Source organism: Opisthocomus hoazin, chromosome 22 (assembly GCF_030867145.1).
Source record: "Opisthocomus hoazin isolate bOpiHoa1 chromosome 22, bOpiHoa1.hap1, whole genome shotgun sequence".
Classification (NCBI taxonomy): Eukaryota; Metazoa; Chordata; class Aves; order Opisthocomiformes; family Opisthocomidae; genus Opisthocomus; species Opisthocomus hoazin.
The window spans coordinates 10,252,575-10,270,339 of NC_134435.1; the positions used below are offsets into that span (position 1 = coordinate 10,252,575).

The window sequence follows — 17,765 nt, forward strand, 5'->3', positions numbered from 1 at the left end:
AAAAAAAAGCCTCAATGCTTAGCACCTTTTGCCAGCATCTGTTTCTCTGTGATTGTGTCTCTCGAGCCACGTGGTGAGAGTGTTCACCCCTTGGCTTAGGTGAGTGCATGGGTACTGGTTGGTATTGGGATGCTGTGGAGATGCAATTGTGCTTTCATGTGGAATTTGGACCAGAGTGGTCCCTAAGTGACTTTCTGCACACCAGGCAATGAACCTAGCTTTGTGCTGGATGGTGCTAGAAGAAATAAAGTCTGGTGATACAGTGCAGCTAAGCCTTGGATCCAGCTGCTTTGAGAGGAAAAGAGAGCAGAGGAGAGCTTGTCTGCCTGGGATGAACTCTCTGTCCTTGCTTTCTCTGTCCTTGCCTGTCTGTGGAGCCAGGAGTGCAAGTTCACAACACCAGGGCAGCAAGAGACTCAGAGAAGGGGATGGAAAATGCTGTTGAAATGGTTGTCAAGGTTATGAGCCAAGGTCAGGCTGTGCCAAAGGACAGGCCAGGCTGTTAAGGACGTGCCAGATCCAGCGGCAGAGATAGCTCTGGAAGAAGACCCAAGATGAGAGACCTGCCCTGTGTAGGAGGTATGTAGCTTTGCAGTGCTCATGCTGGGTAGGGGAAGGAGGGGGAATAGTGCAACAGGTTCTTTGAGTGTTGGCCTCGCGTGGTGATCCTCTTCTCCCTCTTCACAAAGCACAAGTATCTGGGCTTGCCCATCCTGCCTGGCTCTGACATTCCCTTCCCTATGCGATTCTGGGAGCAGTGATTAAAATAAGGCTAAGATCCTGCCGTGTGAAGTGTGCAGATTGGCCAGCTGTTTGCGGAACCAAATAGGATGGGTTTAGGCTGAAAGAGCAGGGCTAAAGCATGCTGTGCCACACTGGGCAGTGCGGGCCCAGTTGTTAAGGTAGCGTTGCTACTAGCAAATGCTTTCAGGTCTGAAGAGGGAGTTGCTGGTTAATGTTATGAGTCTTGGATGCATTTTACTCTCCCATCCATTAACATGTGAAATATGGCCATCAAGGAGGCTCAAAACAAGGAGTCCTAGTAGCCATGGTAGAGAGTGCCCAGAAGGATGGGAAGATGAGCCAGTCTGTAGCAAATCTGTGTGTCCCCCTCTTCCAAAACTCTGTCTTGAAACCTTAGCTACAGCAGGAATCTAGTGCCACTGGCCACAGGATGGGTGGTGCTCGTTTACCAGCACCCTGCCCTTCGTGACAGGGACCTTGGTGACCACGAGAGGAGCAGAGCTCACTTTGTCTGTAACGTTGGGGCCCCAGCATCCATAGAACCTATAGCTGACGTTGTTTGCTCTTACCAGTAGCTGATTAACCCTGCTCTTGTTCTTTGTTACAGTGACCCCTGCAACCCTGAGGTCACTTGCTGAGCTAAGCAGAAGAGGGAGCAGCTATGTAGGAATAGGAGGACCTGAGCTGTAACCAGTCCTTGGAACACTGGTCGCTGGTGCTGCTCCTGGAGCACTCCAGGAGCCAAAGCGAGTGTTTGGGCTAGAGGGCTGCCTTGCAGCAGATGACAGAATTCCTAGCAGAAATACAGCTGTAGGAGCAGAAGTGTCATAGCACTTAGCTTGAGAAGATGTTATTGCGTATAGAGGTAAAGGTGGCTGTTGTGTTCTTAGATGATCTTTTTACCAGTGCCGTAGAGACCTTTCCCTTCCCTCTGCCAGGGCTGTATGGTAGGGTACGTGCTCCTGTCAGTCTTCCCGCAGGCTGCATCGCTGCCAGCCTTCCAGCGAGATTGTGATGATAGTCTGTAAGGCTGTGTGACCATATGGTATGTTGGACTGGCAGTAGTTTGTAGCTGTGACTTTGCTTTTTTTTTTGTGCTCAATAAAGGCAATTTATACCACTCATCTTTGTATTGTGTGCTTTAATATACTGTCAGTGCACCTATGCGTCATTTCTCCACAGAACTTGCATGGCTTTAAAATGTTGCCAAATAAAAGCATACTGCTACATTCAGGAAATGAGGAGGGAAAAAAAAAAATCCCAGCAGGCAAAGGAAACATCATTATCTGACCAGAATACCAGCTCCAGATTCTTCCAGCTTTAAACTCTGGGAGATCTTTATGTCGTTGTTCTGCCCAGACTAATAATGTGTTCGGAGGGCATTCAGTTCAGCTTACAAGCTTGGGTAGCACCACAGCTGGGACTGATACTCTCCCATACAGAAAGTGGTGCGAAGCTCCCTCTTGTGATCGTTTGCTAGACACCTGGCTCCAAGCAGGCCTGAAGGTGTGGGAGGGATGGCTGCTGCTCCTGCCAGCAGCCTGAATTCTTCACAAGGTCTTCCAAGTGTACAGTTTGTGTTTGGGCATACGCCGAGTACGGCTTGGTGACCCAGGGAAGAAATGGCAGCTGCACACTGAGATGACTCAGCTAACTGCAGTGAGCTGGGATGTTAAAAAATGGCAGAGTCCTTAAAATGTTCTTGCTCAAAGCACCTAGCTAAAGGCATCGCTTTGGTGGAGCGTCAGTGGCCCTTAAAGCATACCTGTTCTAGGGTGGCAGCTGGGGCTGGTGAGACCACCAGAGCGTTGCCTAGACTGTGCCTGGGAGACCTGGAAGCTGGCAGGATGGCGTTTCCCAGCTTATGGCTGCCTGTCCTGACAGAAGTGAAGGCGGTGTTGCCACGTGCAGCTCCAGGACAGCAGCATCTTGTGGTAGAAACGAGTGTCTCTAGGATGCCTGCTGCTCTCCTTCCTTCTCATAGTGTCTGGGCAGGTCCCGTGTCCACATCGGAAGGTGTCCTTCCACCTTGGGAAGCTTTCTGGCAGGCAGGATCCTTGACTTGGGCCATAAGGGTGTGGCTAGGCCTTTATCATTTGAAACCCATCTTCTCAGCAGGGTCCTCTTTTACCAGTAGATGTTACGGTCAGTGCTGTGCTACTTGCACAGGACAGATGCTTATGAAGGACTCTCCACCCTAGGCAGAGTGGTGTGTAAATGCCCTGCTGCACTCTTTGTGTTGGCAGTGGCCGGCTAGTTCACACTCATGCAGGCTTTGAGTACCTACGTGCCTGTATTTTATGTGGGTTAGGACAAGCTGAGACGAGTGTGGGGAATAGTCTGGCTCATTTGCTGAGTGACAACTGCAATAAAGATGATTGGAACTTTTTCGTTTGCACTTCCACTGCAAGCAGACATCAGCATGCAGAATGCTTCAGACTGTGCCTGCCTACCTGATTTGTTTCTGTGCAGAGCGATACCTGTCTTCCTTAGCTATGACTCATTTGTTAGAGAGGGGTTATACACAGGAAAATTAATTGTCTTGAGTGTGTATTTTTTTAATGATCTAGTAAACTAAGAGCTCTTTCCTTCCTGGCAAGTCTTCTGGTGGAACTATGTAGGGGATGTTCCCTCGAGGGTGGGTAACACACACAGACCAACTGCCAAACCTGTTACGTGCTCGATGGCTGAATTTGTAGTTTCCAAGTCAGGAAAGGAGCTGCTGACAGCCCTGATTCTGGATTTTTATTTTTTTTTTTGTTAAAGGGGGAGACGTTGGTTCATGGGACAGCTGCAAGCCCCAAAGAGGGTAATGAAGAGGGGTCAGAGAACGACCATGGAGTGCCTTCGTCCAAAAAGATGCAGGGGGAGCGTGGAGGAGGAGCGGCTCTCAAGGAGAACGTGTGTCAGGTAGTGTTGTTGAAGAGATCTCTTTGAAACTTTACTACTATGAAGTTTTTTCGTGTAAGTTCTGGCACGTGCTAGTGCCCCAGCTAAGTCTAGGTAGCCTCAAGGTGTTTATTGTAGAATTAACTGGCTTCTTGTGCTCTGAATTGAGCCTTTCCTCTGTAATTGCCTCTCTCCCTGCTAAAGTCCACAGGTGTTAGGGAGACGTGGCCAACGTAGGATTCATTTTAGCTGATGTGTGGTAGTAAGGACTGGATGGCAAATGGCAGCGCTAAAGGCACAAACCACCTGAAATTACTGACATGAGGAAAACAGCATTTTTCTGTGGAGGTCTCTGCTGGCAGTCCTGGCCAGCACATGGGTTGTTGCTGTCTGGGACGAGTTGGGGAAGGAGGTTGATCGGAGCTGACACTGTGCTTCCTTCCCCGCAGGTCTGCGAGAAGCCAGGGGAGTTGTTGCTCTGCGAGGCGCAGTGCTGTGGTGCTTTCCACCTGCAGTGCCTTGGGCTCTCTGAGATGCCAAAGGGCAAATTCATCTGCAACGAGTGCTCCACAGGTACGGCAGCTTCTGTGAGCGCGGGAGGACAGGGTGCTTGCTGTGTGCTTACCTGATGCCTGCTTTGCTGGAGAGGTGTGCCTGGTGCCTGCAGCAGGGCCGCTGGCTAGCTCTCACCCTTCTGATTACTGGTTTGATTTTTGATAATGACTTTCTGATTAACTTGTCTTACTGTTGATTCAGGCAAGTAGAGTGCGAAGAAGTGTACATCCAGGATCTGGTGGGAAAGAGAAGGGGAAATTCTTACCTGGGTCTAGGGAGAGAGGGCTGCTGGGGAGGATGAGTCTGAAGCAGGCTGGAAAGCGGGGAATGTCTGAGTAGGGTTGTCAATTTTTGTTTTTCCCTTTATATTTCTCTGGTCTGAAATCATAGCTATAATAATACTTTTTTCGATCTGGAGTTTTATTGCAGCTGCAGGCAAAACCATCCTGCTGCAGAGACCTGTGCTTTGGGATAGGTACGGCAGGTTGGGAGGTTGTGCTGTGCTAATACGCGGCCTGGTGGAAGTCTCAGCTCTTCCTGTAGCCCTTGTGTGTGACTGGTGTTACGTCTGTTGCTCTTTCTCCAGGGGTCCATACCTGCTTTGTGTGCAAGAGCTGCGGGGAGGATGTAAAACGGTGCTTGCTGCCCCTCTGTGGGAAGTATTACCATGAAGCGTGCATACAAAAGTATCCGCCCACCGTCATGCAGAACAAGGGCTTCCGATGCTCGCTGCATATATGCATGACTTGTCATGCTGCTAACCCAGCAAACATCTCTGCATCTAAAGGTACCGAAATCTTCCAGGGTGGTCTAGGGGATAGAAGCTTTTTCTTTGTTTCATGTCCACTGTGCATTTACCTGGTCCACTACTACGTTACGTTGATCTTCTGTGCTTGCTGCAAGGTTTGCTGTAGCGTTTGCCGAGGAACAGCTTCTCTCAGGGAAGTGGAAGGTGGTGTCGGTGTGTGAGGTTGCTGCTCATCAGCACTCCTCATGGTCGGACACGGCAACTAAAATGTTCTTGTCCGTTCAGACGTGTGGATGCCTGCACGTCCAGCGATGCGATGGGCCTCTCTGGGTTTTTGAATAAATCTCTGGAGCTGTACGGGCGCTCTCATGGTTCCCCTACTTTTCACTGTGCCAGTGCTGCAGACGATGCCTGCTTAGCAGCAGTGGCTATCAAGGCAACGGCATGGAGAGCAGCATAGTGAAAACTGTGATGATTGTTCTAGTTATCCTTTTTTTATAATGAAAACTCTCGTCTTGTAGTAGTGACACCCTTGGTGTAGGCTTCTCAGGCAAACATTTGTTTGAGATGTTTGCAGGAGTACCTTGATCTTTATCTCACATGATTTAACTTAAAACTTCTATGTAATTGCTTTGTATATTGCTTCTAAAGCTGCCTTTCTTTAAATCCTTGGGATCTTAAGACAGTAAGACCAGTTCTACTTTTATCCTCAGGGTCTGTGTTAAAGTTATCCTTTTTTTTCCCCACGTAGCAGTATTTGGTGTAGGAGACAGCACTAAGGCCTAAAGCACACAGCTGACCACTTCCCCACTGAACGTTTGTGTTGTGTTCCTCTGGCTGCTGCTTCTCAGTGGGCCTTTCCTCCCGCCTCTTCTCCCTGCTTGTGGTCTCCTGAGAGGAACTGAAAACAAGGTCTTGGAAACCTTGGGGAAATTAGGCCTATAGGCAGTTCTGAATTATCCATTCTGGAATTTCAGGGTAAAATCTGATAACGTGGAGAGGCAAGTACTGATGTTTTCAGAAGCTACACGGATTGGTTTCGTTGTGTGCAGCTAAGCACTTGGAACACCCCCTCTGTAATTACTCTCTGAGCTGATTTACTAATTATTTGTGTATGATAGGAAGCAGTCATAGTCTGTGAACTCTTGAACTGTTTCTGCACAGCATGCAGGAGGTTTTTCACTTCCGAATGATATAATTTTGTGTATGTTATATACAAATACGTATTAAAGATATTTATAATTTTATATATATTTAGTTAAATAATTTAATAGACATCTAGTGAGTATGTAGTGGACAGCCCATAAACACTAAAGGTTGGTTTCCTTTTCCAAAGATCACCTATGGTTGCTTGTTTGGAGCTTAGGTATCAGTAGCAGATAGTTTTGACAGGAAACAAAGAATCATCCTCCTTTAGAGCTTCAGTGTGTTGCCGACATGTTCTGGTGCTAGGTCGCTTGATGCGCTGTGTGCGGTGTCCCGTTGCGTACCACTCCAATGACTTCTGCCTCGCCGCTGGGTCCGTGGTCCTCGCCTCCAACAGCATCATCTGCCCCAATCACTTCACTGCACGGAGAGGCTGCCGCAACCACGAGCACGTCAACGTCAGCTGGTGCTTTGTCTGCTCGGAAGGTGAGACAGCCTGTGCTGGATCCCCCATCACCAAGCAAGGCCCCTGACAGGAAGTCATTAGAGCAGGCAGAAGCTTTGCCCATCCAGAGCGTGCCAGTGAGAACTGCAGACAACAGCTCCTATCGATCCCCATTTAAATCCAACTTCAGGCTAGAACTTTTTCTGGATCCTCAGAAGGGTTCTTGGTGCAGCACGAGTAGGACACAAGCTGTTGAAAAGGGTTTTCAAAAGAGCATCATGCCGTTTCCTCAGCTGTTTCTGTCTGGACGTGTTGAGTCCAGGGCCTCTGCGCAGTGACTCTGATTAATTCCTCCTCCTTTGCTTTGCAGGTGGCAGCCTTTTATGCTGCGAGTCGTGCCCGGCTGCATTTCACCGTGAGTGTCTAAACATTGAGATGCCAGAGGGAAGCTGGTATTGTAATGATTGCAAGGCAGGCAAAAAGCCACACTACAAGGAAGTAGTCTGGGTGAAAGTTGGGCGCTACAGGTAGGTGGAGGTAGAACAGACTTGTCCCTATCCTTTCCTCATGCAGTGCTAATGGTGACTGAGGTGAGAAGCTGCTCCTCTCTGCAGGGTACAGAGCAGCAGCCTCTGGCTTCTTTGCATACACGTAGAGGCTGGTAAAATGTATGCTTTTGTCCTCCAGTAGCCTCTTGCCTCCCCACCAGCCTTGCTGGTAGCCCTTACACACTTTTCGCCGTGTCTCCATGCAGTAGCATGCTTCTGAAGTGGGGAAGCCAGAGGTTTCACCTGCCCTTCCCTGTGTCTGCAGGTGGTGGCCAGCTGAGATTTGCCATCCTAGGACAATTCCTGTCAACATCCAGAAAATGAAACATGACATCGGCGAGTTCCCTGTGCTGTTCTTTGGCTCCAAGGATTACCTGTGGACCCACCAGGCCCGTGTGTTCCCTTACATGGAAGGTGACGTCAGCAGCAAAGACAAGATGGGGAAGGGCGTGGATGGCATATACAGGAAAGGTAACTTCTTTTCATCCGGAGAGGTACACAGTCTGTTTCTCTTCATTCCCAAGTGGAGAAGTGGCGTTCTTGTAACAGAGGAAAACGTCTTCTTAGAGCTAAAGTGAAATTTTATTTGTAGAATGAGCTTCTGCTTATCTATCATCTGGTGCACTCAGAGTGTTCATTGGTCTGGACTCCCAGAGAGGGAGAAGGGTGTGCAGATCTTGACTGCTTCTCCAGCTCTGACATACCTGCTCTAAATCTGAATGAGCTGCTGCTTTGTCAACTTCCCTGACAGTATCCATATATAAAAATGCACTTGAGAGTTACGAATGCAGCTGCCTGACACCTCTGCCCTAAAGCAGGCAAAGCTAGCTGACAGTTTGGGTGCTTCCTCACCCACGGAGAGGTCTCTTACTCCTGCAACTGCCCTGCAGCAGTGGCCTTTCCTTCACCGCCCCTGTGGTGAACCTCTCCCTCTGAAGTACATGGCCAGGACTGTTTGCTTGTGGAGCTGAGCGCTGCGTGGACACTGGCAGCCCAGCTCTGTGTGAGCAGTGAGTGTTCCTTGTAACACAGCCTGTTCTCTCTCTTAGCTCTTCAGGAAGCTGCAGTAAGATTTGAAGAGTTGAAGGCTCAGAAAGAACTGAGACAGCTTCAGGAAGACAAAAAGAATGACAGGAAACCTCCTCCCTACAAACACATCAAGGTGAGGGCAGGTGGGGGGGGACAGGTGCAGAAGAGAAGTCATAAGATGTTGGTGCAGGTGATTTACAGGTATACAGAAACACTTCTACTGTTGGGGCATCTGGCTGCATTTGGAGGTTACTTTGGTCCTATTGGCACCTTCGGTCGTCCTCCACAGAAAGGATTCATGTATGCGCAGAGCTATATGGAAGCTGGACACCAGTAACAGAGGTACTCTGATTTACTGGAACAGATCTAGACATCTGTATGCTGTTCCGTGGTCTGAAGGCAGTGTCTCTCCACCTTGGGGACCTAGGGGAGAGTGCTAGTAATATGCAGTGTCCTCGAGTACTGTGTGCTAGTGATGGCAAGGTGGCCATCCCAGGTGGTGCAAGGTAGGAGATGGTCAGGGTGCAGTGGAGCAGAGCTGTGGGGAGGGTGGTAACCCACACTGGAGCTTGGCAGTATCTTATTTCAGCTCTGCTATGTTTATAGCTTTTTCTGTATCGGTCAGTGACTGACCAGAAATACTAGACAGAAGTATGTGTCGGAATAGCAACCCTTTTTCTGAGTTTGGAGGAACTCTTCAGGTTTTAGGGCTGTGTTTTGAGTTAGAAGTAGCGTAGTAGTAGAAGTCCTACAGGATGGAAGTGAGTTGAGAGGAGAGGGGGCTCCAAGTGGGTACGTGTGCTTGAGATGTGGGTTCAGACTGATCAGAAACCCAGTGACTCAGGGACTGTGTTCCTCTTTTTTTCATTGCCTCCCTCTGCTCCTTCCCTTTTTTATGTGGCAAACTGTGAAAGCTTAACTGATTGCTGGTACTTTTTGTTTCTGGCTAGGATTTCTAGGCAGGCAGGTATATCCCGTGTGAGTTACTGTACAGTGTAAAGGACGCAACTGAATGCTGCGGCAGCAGTATGGGCCCAGCAGCTCCAGTGGAGGAAATGCAGTTTTTCATTAGAAGTATTTTTAAGCCTCTGTCTGCCTGCAACATGAAGGAGCTTTGGAAGCCATTTTAAGCCTTTGAAATACCATTTTAATATAAGTAATAACAGCCATTGTCATTAGCTATGGCAGTTCTTCTCAGGTCTGGGTGCAAGCTGTTTGTCTCTCTGAAAGCAAATGAGACAGCTTGCAGGAGCATACGGTGAACTGAGCAAGGCTGCAGGGTGGAATGGCCAGAGCTGAATGTGTCTGCTCCCGTCCTGGCCTTCTAAGGAGACCTTGGGGTCCATCTCAAAGAGCATCAACATGAGAGGCTGCTGGAAAGTACACTTGAGATCCTTCATCACATCAGGGTTGTGGCTAGTCCAAGCATCGCCCTGTTCTGGAGCTGGTTTTGTACCAGCAGTGCCTCAGAGAGAAGGGCTAGGCCTGCTGGCATGCGTGCGTCCCAAGAGGGGCCCCACGGGCAGACACCGTGGTTGCTCTGGTGGCAGTGCCGGAGCCAGCAAGGACACCTCTGTCTGCCTGGTGGTGGACAGTCCTAATCCCGTGAGTCTCATCACTCTTAACGAGGTGACGAGCTAACAGCCCGAGTAAGAGAAGGGAAGCAGCAGAGGAGAACACTGGAGTGACGAGGAAGGTCGGAGGTGGGAGGCAGTATTAGGAAGACGGGGAGACTCTGTGTGTTTGAAGAGACTAATCTGGGCTTTCTGCAGGGTGTGCTTCTAATCAGAGAAGGAGGATAAAGGGCTCCGCCAGCCTCTGCAGGCTACCAGCGTAGAAACTTTGCTCCGTGGGTGGGACTAGATAGATTGTGAGGGGGCTGAAATAGTTTTGCTAAATGATCCTCTCCTTTCATGTTCTGGAAGAGGAAGGGGAGCTGATGGTATTGCTCGCCTGGGGAAAGAACAGCAAGGAGCTTTTCTGCAAAGTCCTGACTCTCTGTTGCCTGCCTTTCAGCGTTCGCTGCCTTTAACCAAAACCAAAGGACCCTGCTCGTGCCACAGACACGCCAGTCACTTGTCCACCTGGTGCTGCGCTCTGTTGCCTTCCGGAGCAGTTTTTAGAGAGCTCCTTGGCTTAACTCTGAGCTCCTCTTTGGGCCTTCCAACCCCAGCCTTATCTGGTTTTTCTTTCATTTACATCTGCAGGACAGCTGGATAGGGAGCTAACGGCTTGTGGCCTGGTGCGTAGGTAGGCCCTGTGTACTCTTGTCACGGGTGTGCCAGCCTGGTTCTCGTAGTGACAGCTGACAGCAAAACGCAGCTTGAAGGTATCAGATTAAAAAAGCAGGGCTGTAAGGAAAAGGGTCTGACACTCGGAGACTGGAGAAGGTGCTGTTTCATGCAGAAAATGGTTTGGTGTTGGTCACAGGTATGGTGTGCACCCAGCGAGAGTGCTGGGCCACCTGGGGTGGATGTCAGCACATTGGTGATGGGGCGGATGGACACACACTTGGCAGCCTCTCCCCGCTCCGGGCTCACAGAATACACACTGCACCAGGTGATGCTAATGCGGGACCTGCATCCTCCTTATCTCTTTGCTTTACCAATATACCTCTTGAAATAGTATGTCCAGAAGTACAAATGTGCCTGTAGTTGTGTCCTTCTGCCCCTCTCTGTAACTAACTCACGCTGCAGCCTGTCGGCTCGTAGGCAAGGGCTGAGTGTAGAAGTGACTATCAGATAACCTGTTGTTCTTAGGAGCTAAAGTCCTTTGTGTGCATTCAAGGTGAACCGGCCGGTGGGGAAGGTGCAGATCTTCACTGCAGACCTGTCTGAGATACCACGTTGCAACTGCAAACCAACAGATGAAAACCCATGTGGCCTGGACTCCGAATGCATCAATCGCATGTTGCTCTATGAGTGCCACCCCATGGTCTGCCCTGCTGGGGAGCGCTGCCAGAACCAGTGCTTCTCCAAGCGGCAGTATCCCGAGGTACAAATTTTCCGCACGCTGGCACGAGGCTGGGGCTTGCAAGCCAAAACAGACATCAGAAAGGTACATGCTCTGTTTCTGCATGTAATTTTCTCTTGGCACTTCTCTCTTGCTTGGTGTTGGTTTCAGTAGATTTGAAAAATTACTAACTTCCCATAATTTGAAGAAGACTTCTTGCTGTAGAACGCCATTTAGGAAAGAAATGGATGAAGTTAACTTTTCCAGTCCTGACAAGAATGTTCTGGCTCAGCTATCCGAGAAAATGGTTTGCATGATGATGTCCCACAGGGTAGAAAGATGATTGCTTGATCTGTCTGCTTATATGGACGATGGGCTTTATGAGTACACCAGAACACTGGCCTGAAGACAGTGCTTAGGATTTCCACATGGGGAACAGTGATTAAACCTCCCCTCCATTCCTGAATAGCCAGGCTTTTCCAGCATGAGAATCTTGTATCAGAAACTGAAGCCAGGCCTTGGCTCTTACAAAAGGGTGATGGTTTGGAGGTAGCTATTACTATTGCTGAGACTGGTATCTCCAGCTAAAACACATGTGTATATATTTTTTAAATCCAGAGAACAGTAGTTCTGTGGACACACATCTGTGTTGAATGAAGAAGGAAGAATGTTAAAGCGAAGAAGACCCCAAATCTAAGAAAGGGTGAAGTGAAACAGAGGGCAGTTAGCATAGTAGGAGAAGAATGTCTGAAAAAGGAGTAGGGACAACATGCTAAGAGGGAGGGCTTGCTAGCAGAAGGAAAAACGTGAGTCTGTCCTGCTTAGGCTTTGTGTCTGCTGTGATATAGGTCAAAGGATGTCTGCCATTGCATGCACCTGCAATGTTTCACTTTGAGCAGTCTGGAAACAGTAGAACTGAGTTATTTAATGGAGGCACCTGCTACCCAGCAGAGCAGAGCTGGGCTTCCCTTTGAGGGCTGAAGCGTGGTCTCTGAAGTACTTCACTACAGGGGAGCTCCACGGGCTCGCTGCAGGAGTAGGTGCCCTAGGTGCGTCATGCTGCCCAGTGTGGTTGGTCCCCAAAGGGATGCTGTGTCCGCCTGGAATGCAGTTACGCAGTGCTTTGAGCTGAGCAGCGGAGAGCTGGTCTTGTGGTTTACTTTTGTGCTGTCCATAAATGTTCATTCTGTCCATAGCACAAAGAATAGCCTGATGGCCGTTGTTCCTTTATTTAATTTATTTCAAGTTATTTGTTGAATGCATGAAACGTATGTACGATTTGGGGCTCTTCGTGAAGATTATAGGTCAAACCGGCTGCAAAGCACAGAGGAAGATTTTGATGAAAAGATTTCCACAAAGGAAACGGGAACTAAGTTTTAGCACGAAGGTGGATGTCCCTCCATCCTGGAGGCAATTTGTCTCACCTTGTTCTCTCTGTGGCAGGGCGAATTTGTTAATGAGTATGTTGGGGAGCTAATTGATGAGGAGGAGTGCCGAGCTCGAATCCGCTATGCTCAGGAGCATGACATCACCAACTTCTACATGTTGACACTGGATAAGGTATGTAGAAGGAATTTCTCATCAGGATCCTAGGCAAAAGTAAAATGATTGCAAGGAAGGCATGATAGTGGTCTTCTCCAGCAACTAAATCGATGCTAATGGTTGCTGATGAGCTGGTCTGCATTTCCACTGACAAGAAGACTTAAAGAATGAACTAAACATGCAGTAGAGAAGTTTCAGGTTGGATATTAGGAGGAAAATCTGAACCATCTTCTTCAGAGTTTATTCCGAAGAGGTGAGGCAGTTGTCTGAGCGCAATTGTCTGAGGACTGTAGATCCTGCTCCAGCATAACAGGGTGAATTTGGTAACCTCAGGATGCTTCCCAGCAGCTGAACCCTGGAGAGTCCAGAACTGGGCTGGCGAGTGTCAGAGAAGGCATTGGCCCTCAGATCTGTGTCAGGCACAGTGAGACCTTTGTTGAAGTTAGATCCCAGGTCTTTCTGATGCAAGTAGAGGGACAGAGTTTGTTAAACGCACAGACTCCTCAATGGGTCTTAGAGGCCAGGTTGTTCTTGCTGTGAGCTCCTGGCTTTTGGAGAATAAGTAGTTTTGTCAGCTGCTTTCCACACTTTGTCCCTCAACCTTGGAAAAGATTAGAAGGAAACCATGAAAGCAGGCATGGGAAGAAGCTGTCGAGTGTGGGACAGGATAACAGTGACTGCTTGCTGGCTCTCCCCTCTCGCTGGAAATTCGCACTGACAGTGTCTTGTTCTCATCATCTGGCTGACGAGTGGGAGCAGGGGCAGAACCACGTACCAGTATCTCCCTCATTATTACAAAACGAAATCTCAGTTGCAGCTGCCCTCTGCTCTCTAACACGGTCTAACGAATGGTAGCGTACCGTACAGAGATGCACCTCACGCGTCATGTGCTGTTCCTGTTTTCCTTCTGTGCATTGACATACAAGAAATAGGAACTGGTATTTTGCTTTTAAGCAGAAGTCAGAGTCTGGAACCGCAGGTACTGCCTTGGAAGTGTGCTGGTGTGGTGTTTATCCAGTACTGACACCGCAGGCAGAGCTGACTTCCCAGAAAGCAGCAGCAGCACTTCACTGGCTGTTCAGGAGCCTGTCTGTCTTTGAAGAGGAAGATGGTGGTGTGCAGGAGACTGTATTGCCGTATGATCTGCCAGCCTGGACCGGAGACATCAGCGTGTGGAAACTGTTTGGGTGTTTGTCAGTTGTCCAGGCAACACAACGACACCTGTCCCTTACGCTTGGTTAAAACACATCTACGAGCTCAGGTGCTTCGCAAGTGTTGTCAGATGCCTCCGTTGTCGTAGTTTTCAGTACTGATGAATGCTTTCCTGGTGTACTGGTACCTGTGCTGTGACAGCTTGAGCGGGAAGTGGCAGTTTATTGAATGTGTTTTTCTGGGGTTTTTTTGCAATTCCAGGATCGAATCATTGATGCTGGGCCAAAGGGCAATTACGCTCGATTCATGAACCATTGCTGCCAGCCAAACTGTGAGACTCAGAAATGGTGTGTGAATGGCGATACTCGAGTTGGGCTCTTCGCAATTGTAAATATCAAAGCTGGTAAGGAACCCCACTCGGTCAGTACCTGCAGTTAAAAGCTGGGAGGGTTTCTGTAAGGAAAGGGAAGGGTTTGTAGCTCCCTGGGAAGATACTTAATTTGTGTGTTCACATAGGCAATCACAAGACTTAACACCAGTGCTGACGTAATGAAACACATACATCCATGGTATAAATGGAGGTTCATAGTTCTAATTAACAGGGTCAAGAAGTGGAAGTAAGCGTGCTACAGCGTGGAGTTGAATGCCCTCTTTGGCTGTAGTGTGTGGTGGGAGTGTGGGGCTGCACTGAATTGTCAGTCCACACAGATCTGTGGGGAGATTAATAGCTGGTATCCTTGCATAGCTGTGACAGTCATTTGTGTAATTGTATTTCGAAAGTGCTTTTACTTCAGCTGTAAGATGTTCTGCCCCATAGTTCATTACAACTTGCTTGGTTTTGATCTGCTTTTGTGCCAGGGACTGAGCTGACTTTCAACTACAATCTGGAGTGTTTGGGAAATGGAAAGACCGTTTGTAAGTGTGGTGCCCCAAACTGCAGTGGCTTCCTAGGAGTACGGCCAAAGGTATGATGCCTCTTTAAGCTTTTGTTCTTCCAAATCGGCTCTTTGCATAGATGCGTATCATTAGTTGCAGAGACCTTGGGAAGGGTAATCTAGTTTTAGTGTGGCCATGAAAACTCTGCTTGAAATGAGTTGAATATCCAAGTTTTCATTCTGAGAGTGCAGATCTTAGACCTGAATTGTTAGAGTTGCTATAAATAATGACAGAAAATTGTATTTTAAAACAAAAGAGTAAGTGAAAGATTTTTTCCAGAATTTTCCGTGTACTAGCATGACAGTTTCCATCACGTTAGAGGGGCAAAGGACAGGCATGGGAAGGACTTGCATTGTATAACCAAGAAACCACAGCTCAGCCCACTTCCGAGAGTAAAGACCGGAGTAAATTATGAGCATGCATGGAAGGCCAGGAAACTCACATTCCTTCAGGCTTGGAGTTGCTTTAAGAGCCAGACGGCTTTTACACTGTCTTGCTGCAATAAGAAAGTTCCTGGGCTTTTTGCCTTCTTTTGGTTAAGTGACTGAAGTGCACACATCAGACAGGAATAAGAAATTTGCCATATCTGTAGTAGAAAAAACACTAGCTTTTAGAACTTGCTGACTTTTGAGAGCTTCATGTTTTAACTGTAAAGTTGCAGTAACAGGAATTGATTTCAGTTAGCTTCTTGTGTTAGCCGATTCTCACTGGGAAAAGGAAACAAAAGGAGCAGTTGGCTGAATTCCCAGCTGTCACCAGCTAAATCTGTCTCAGCTGTTGGTTTGTTTCAAGAGCTTCACCAAATCGGTCGGTAATCCCTCTGCTCTGGCGTGTGGATACTGGCAGCTTGCTTACCCACCGTTAAGGGTTAAAAGCTCCAGCAGCACAGTTGTTAATCAATATATAGGGAAGGTTTTGTGAATTCTCCAGAGAGCTTAGTTCTGCAGAAAAACTAAGATTAAAAAAATTCATGTCTTCAGAAGCTGACAGATGAAGTGAGTTACACATCTGATGTATTTAGTTCTTTTTTGGGTTGTGATTTAAAGTTCAGTTGATTTTGTGCTGCTGCTGTTATACATGGCTTGACTGTCATTTTTGCCCTGAAATTGCAGGTTGCATGATGGAGATCAGAGAAAGGTGCCCTTTAGTTGGCATTAATGTTCCATTGTGATGCCTGAGGCGACTCATTCCATCTTGATGAGATGGGCTAAGAAACAATACCCAAGAAAACAGTACCTTGTTGGGGTTTTTTTCCAATTCATCCCACAACAGATGTGTTTTTAAGCTTCCCGAAGATACAGCAAGACAAAACTTCGCTGATTGTACTCAGATTCACTCTTAAAAGTGACCTTTCTAACTGCCAGTGTGGAAGAATTCTTGGGAGTCTATTGTACTGCAGTGAGCAAGTGGGAAGCACTTAGTCCAGCTGTTAGACCTTGCTTAGACATTCAAATTAGCTGTGAAAGGTTTTTCTTGTTCTCTTTGTGATTAGATGGCTGAGATACTAGGCGCTGAGAATAGGTAGAATAGTTCAGGTGGAGTGATTCCACTGGCTGCATTTTCACTGATAAGAAAGGCCTGACTTGTCCCCATTGTCAGTGGGAATGACGGTATGAAGACAGCAATATCCACATGTGAAGGGGAAGGAAACAATCCAGATGTAACTCCCTGGTGGCAGGACAGCTGGATAACCACCGCTGCCAAATTCTGAAATTGTAGGTCTGGAGACAAAGATTTCTAAATGTTTTGGTGTGTTTGGTTTTAGTCTTGATGATGAAAATAGCACCCAATATTTGTGCAGAATTCAAAAGGATGCAAAAATCACCTCGTAGGCATCGTCTCAGCACGCAGAGATGTTCTACATGGAGAGTGCCTGTGTGGATACGAAGATATGTGGAAAATGGCATAAAATTTAGCTCATGTCTGTTTAGGTAGACTAAAGTCTTGACTTGATAAGGCCCCTGACTGGGCACAGGAAGCATCGTCTTTGGAGTTGAGGGGTAGGGACAATGGGAGGCTTTGGCCAGACAGGATCTGTGGAGTGGTCTGAGGACCGAGCCTGGGGTGAAGACAGCACTTGGGCCGTGTAGATGCCAGTCTTGGGACCAGTTGTAGTTATTTCATCACTGCCTGCAACACAGCTGGTGGAAGCCTGGTAATTTAACTGTACTGATGACACGAAGATGTCAGGTGTCATCGGTGTGGAGAGGGAGAAGATGGGGCAATTGCAAAGGACTGAGTACAACTGGAAGGGGCTGGAGTTCAGAGATTGAGTACACCAGAATACACACCTGGGAGGTAACAGCAGAAACACATCTGCCATGGGAAGGTCATGGGTGGGCAGTTGTGGTGGGGAAGGAGCCGTTGTGCAGTTCAGCCACCGCAGGACTGAGCTGCTATTGGTGATGCAGCTGTGAAAAAGGCAAACGCAGGCGATGTTTTGGGAGGGATTTCCCATTCTTTTGGAGAAGAGTTGATGTCATTGTACATGGCGTGTGGGACGTCATCTGAAGTAGCGTGTATAATTCTGCAACTTGTGTGTGGGAGAAGTAAACTCAACAGAGGCAGAGAAAAGCCATTAGGAGGACTGAGGTGCAGACTATGAAAGTGTTCGGTTTGTGAGGAGAGTGTGTCCTAGTGGTTACTTCAGAAGAGAAAAACTGCAGAACGAGAGCAGCATTGACACAAAAACAGATAGGTCTAAACCGATTACATGTAAATTCATGTACTGAAAATGGAGAGAGGAGTGAGGAACATCAAAAAGTGCAGGAAGGCCTGGGAAAGACTCCTCATGAGAGTGATGGGTGCAAGGAGACCCAGCTGCTTTGGTTGAGGATCATAAGAGTCCTTGAGAGGTGGCACAAGCTCAGCAAGGCCAGGCAGCCCTTGGCTCCTTGTTCTGCTTTTGCCAATTGCATATATCACATGTTTGATCAGGCTTTCATGCAGGGCTTCCAGACTCTTTTTAGAAAAATGAGAACTATTTGCTATAGTAAATCAATTGCCAAATATTAAGAAGCACTGTAGAGATGCTACATATGTTGCAGACATGGCTGACAGTGGGATTTTTATTAGTGGG

The 17,765-nt window shown here is 47.9% G+C and overlaps 1 protein-coding gene across 3 annotated transcripts in view; it reads left to right on the plus strand.

The window, feature by feature from the left end:
- Positions 1-17,765, plus strand: part of NSD1 (nuclear receptor binding SET domain protein 1) — a 69,426-nt gene that overhangs the window by 34,863 nt on the left and 16,798 nt on the right. For all 3 annotated transcript variants that reach the window (XM_075441730.1, XM_075441731.1, XM_075441732.1), the window contains 11 exons: positions 3,511-3,654; positions 4,083-4,206; positions 4,775-4,975; positions 6,389-6,568; positions 6,898-7,054; positions 7,341-7,546; positions 8,125-8,237; positions 10,892-11,161; positions 12,500-12,616; positions 14,012-14,153; positions 14,609-14,715. In XM_075441730.1, the coding sequence (XP_075297845.1) occupies positions 3,511-3,654; positions 4,083-4,206; positions 4,775-4,975; positions 6,389-6,568; positions 6,898-7,054; positions 7,341-7,546; positions 8,125-8,237; positions 10,892-11,161; positions 12,500-12,616; positions 14,012-14,153; positions 14,609-14,715 (1,761 nt within the window). The remainder of the gene's footprint in view (positions 1-3,510; positions 3,655-4,082; positions 4,207-4,774; positions 4,976-6,388; positions 6,569-6,897; positions 7,055-7,340; positions 7,547-8,124; positions 8,238-10,891; positions 11,162-12,499; positions 12,617-14,011; positions 14,154-14,608; positions 14,716-17,765) is intronic.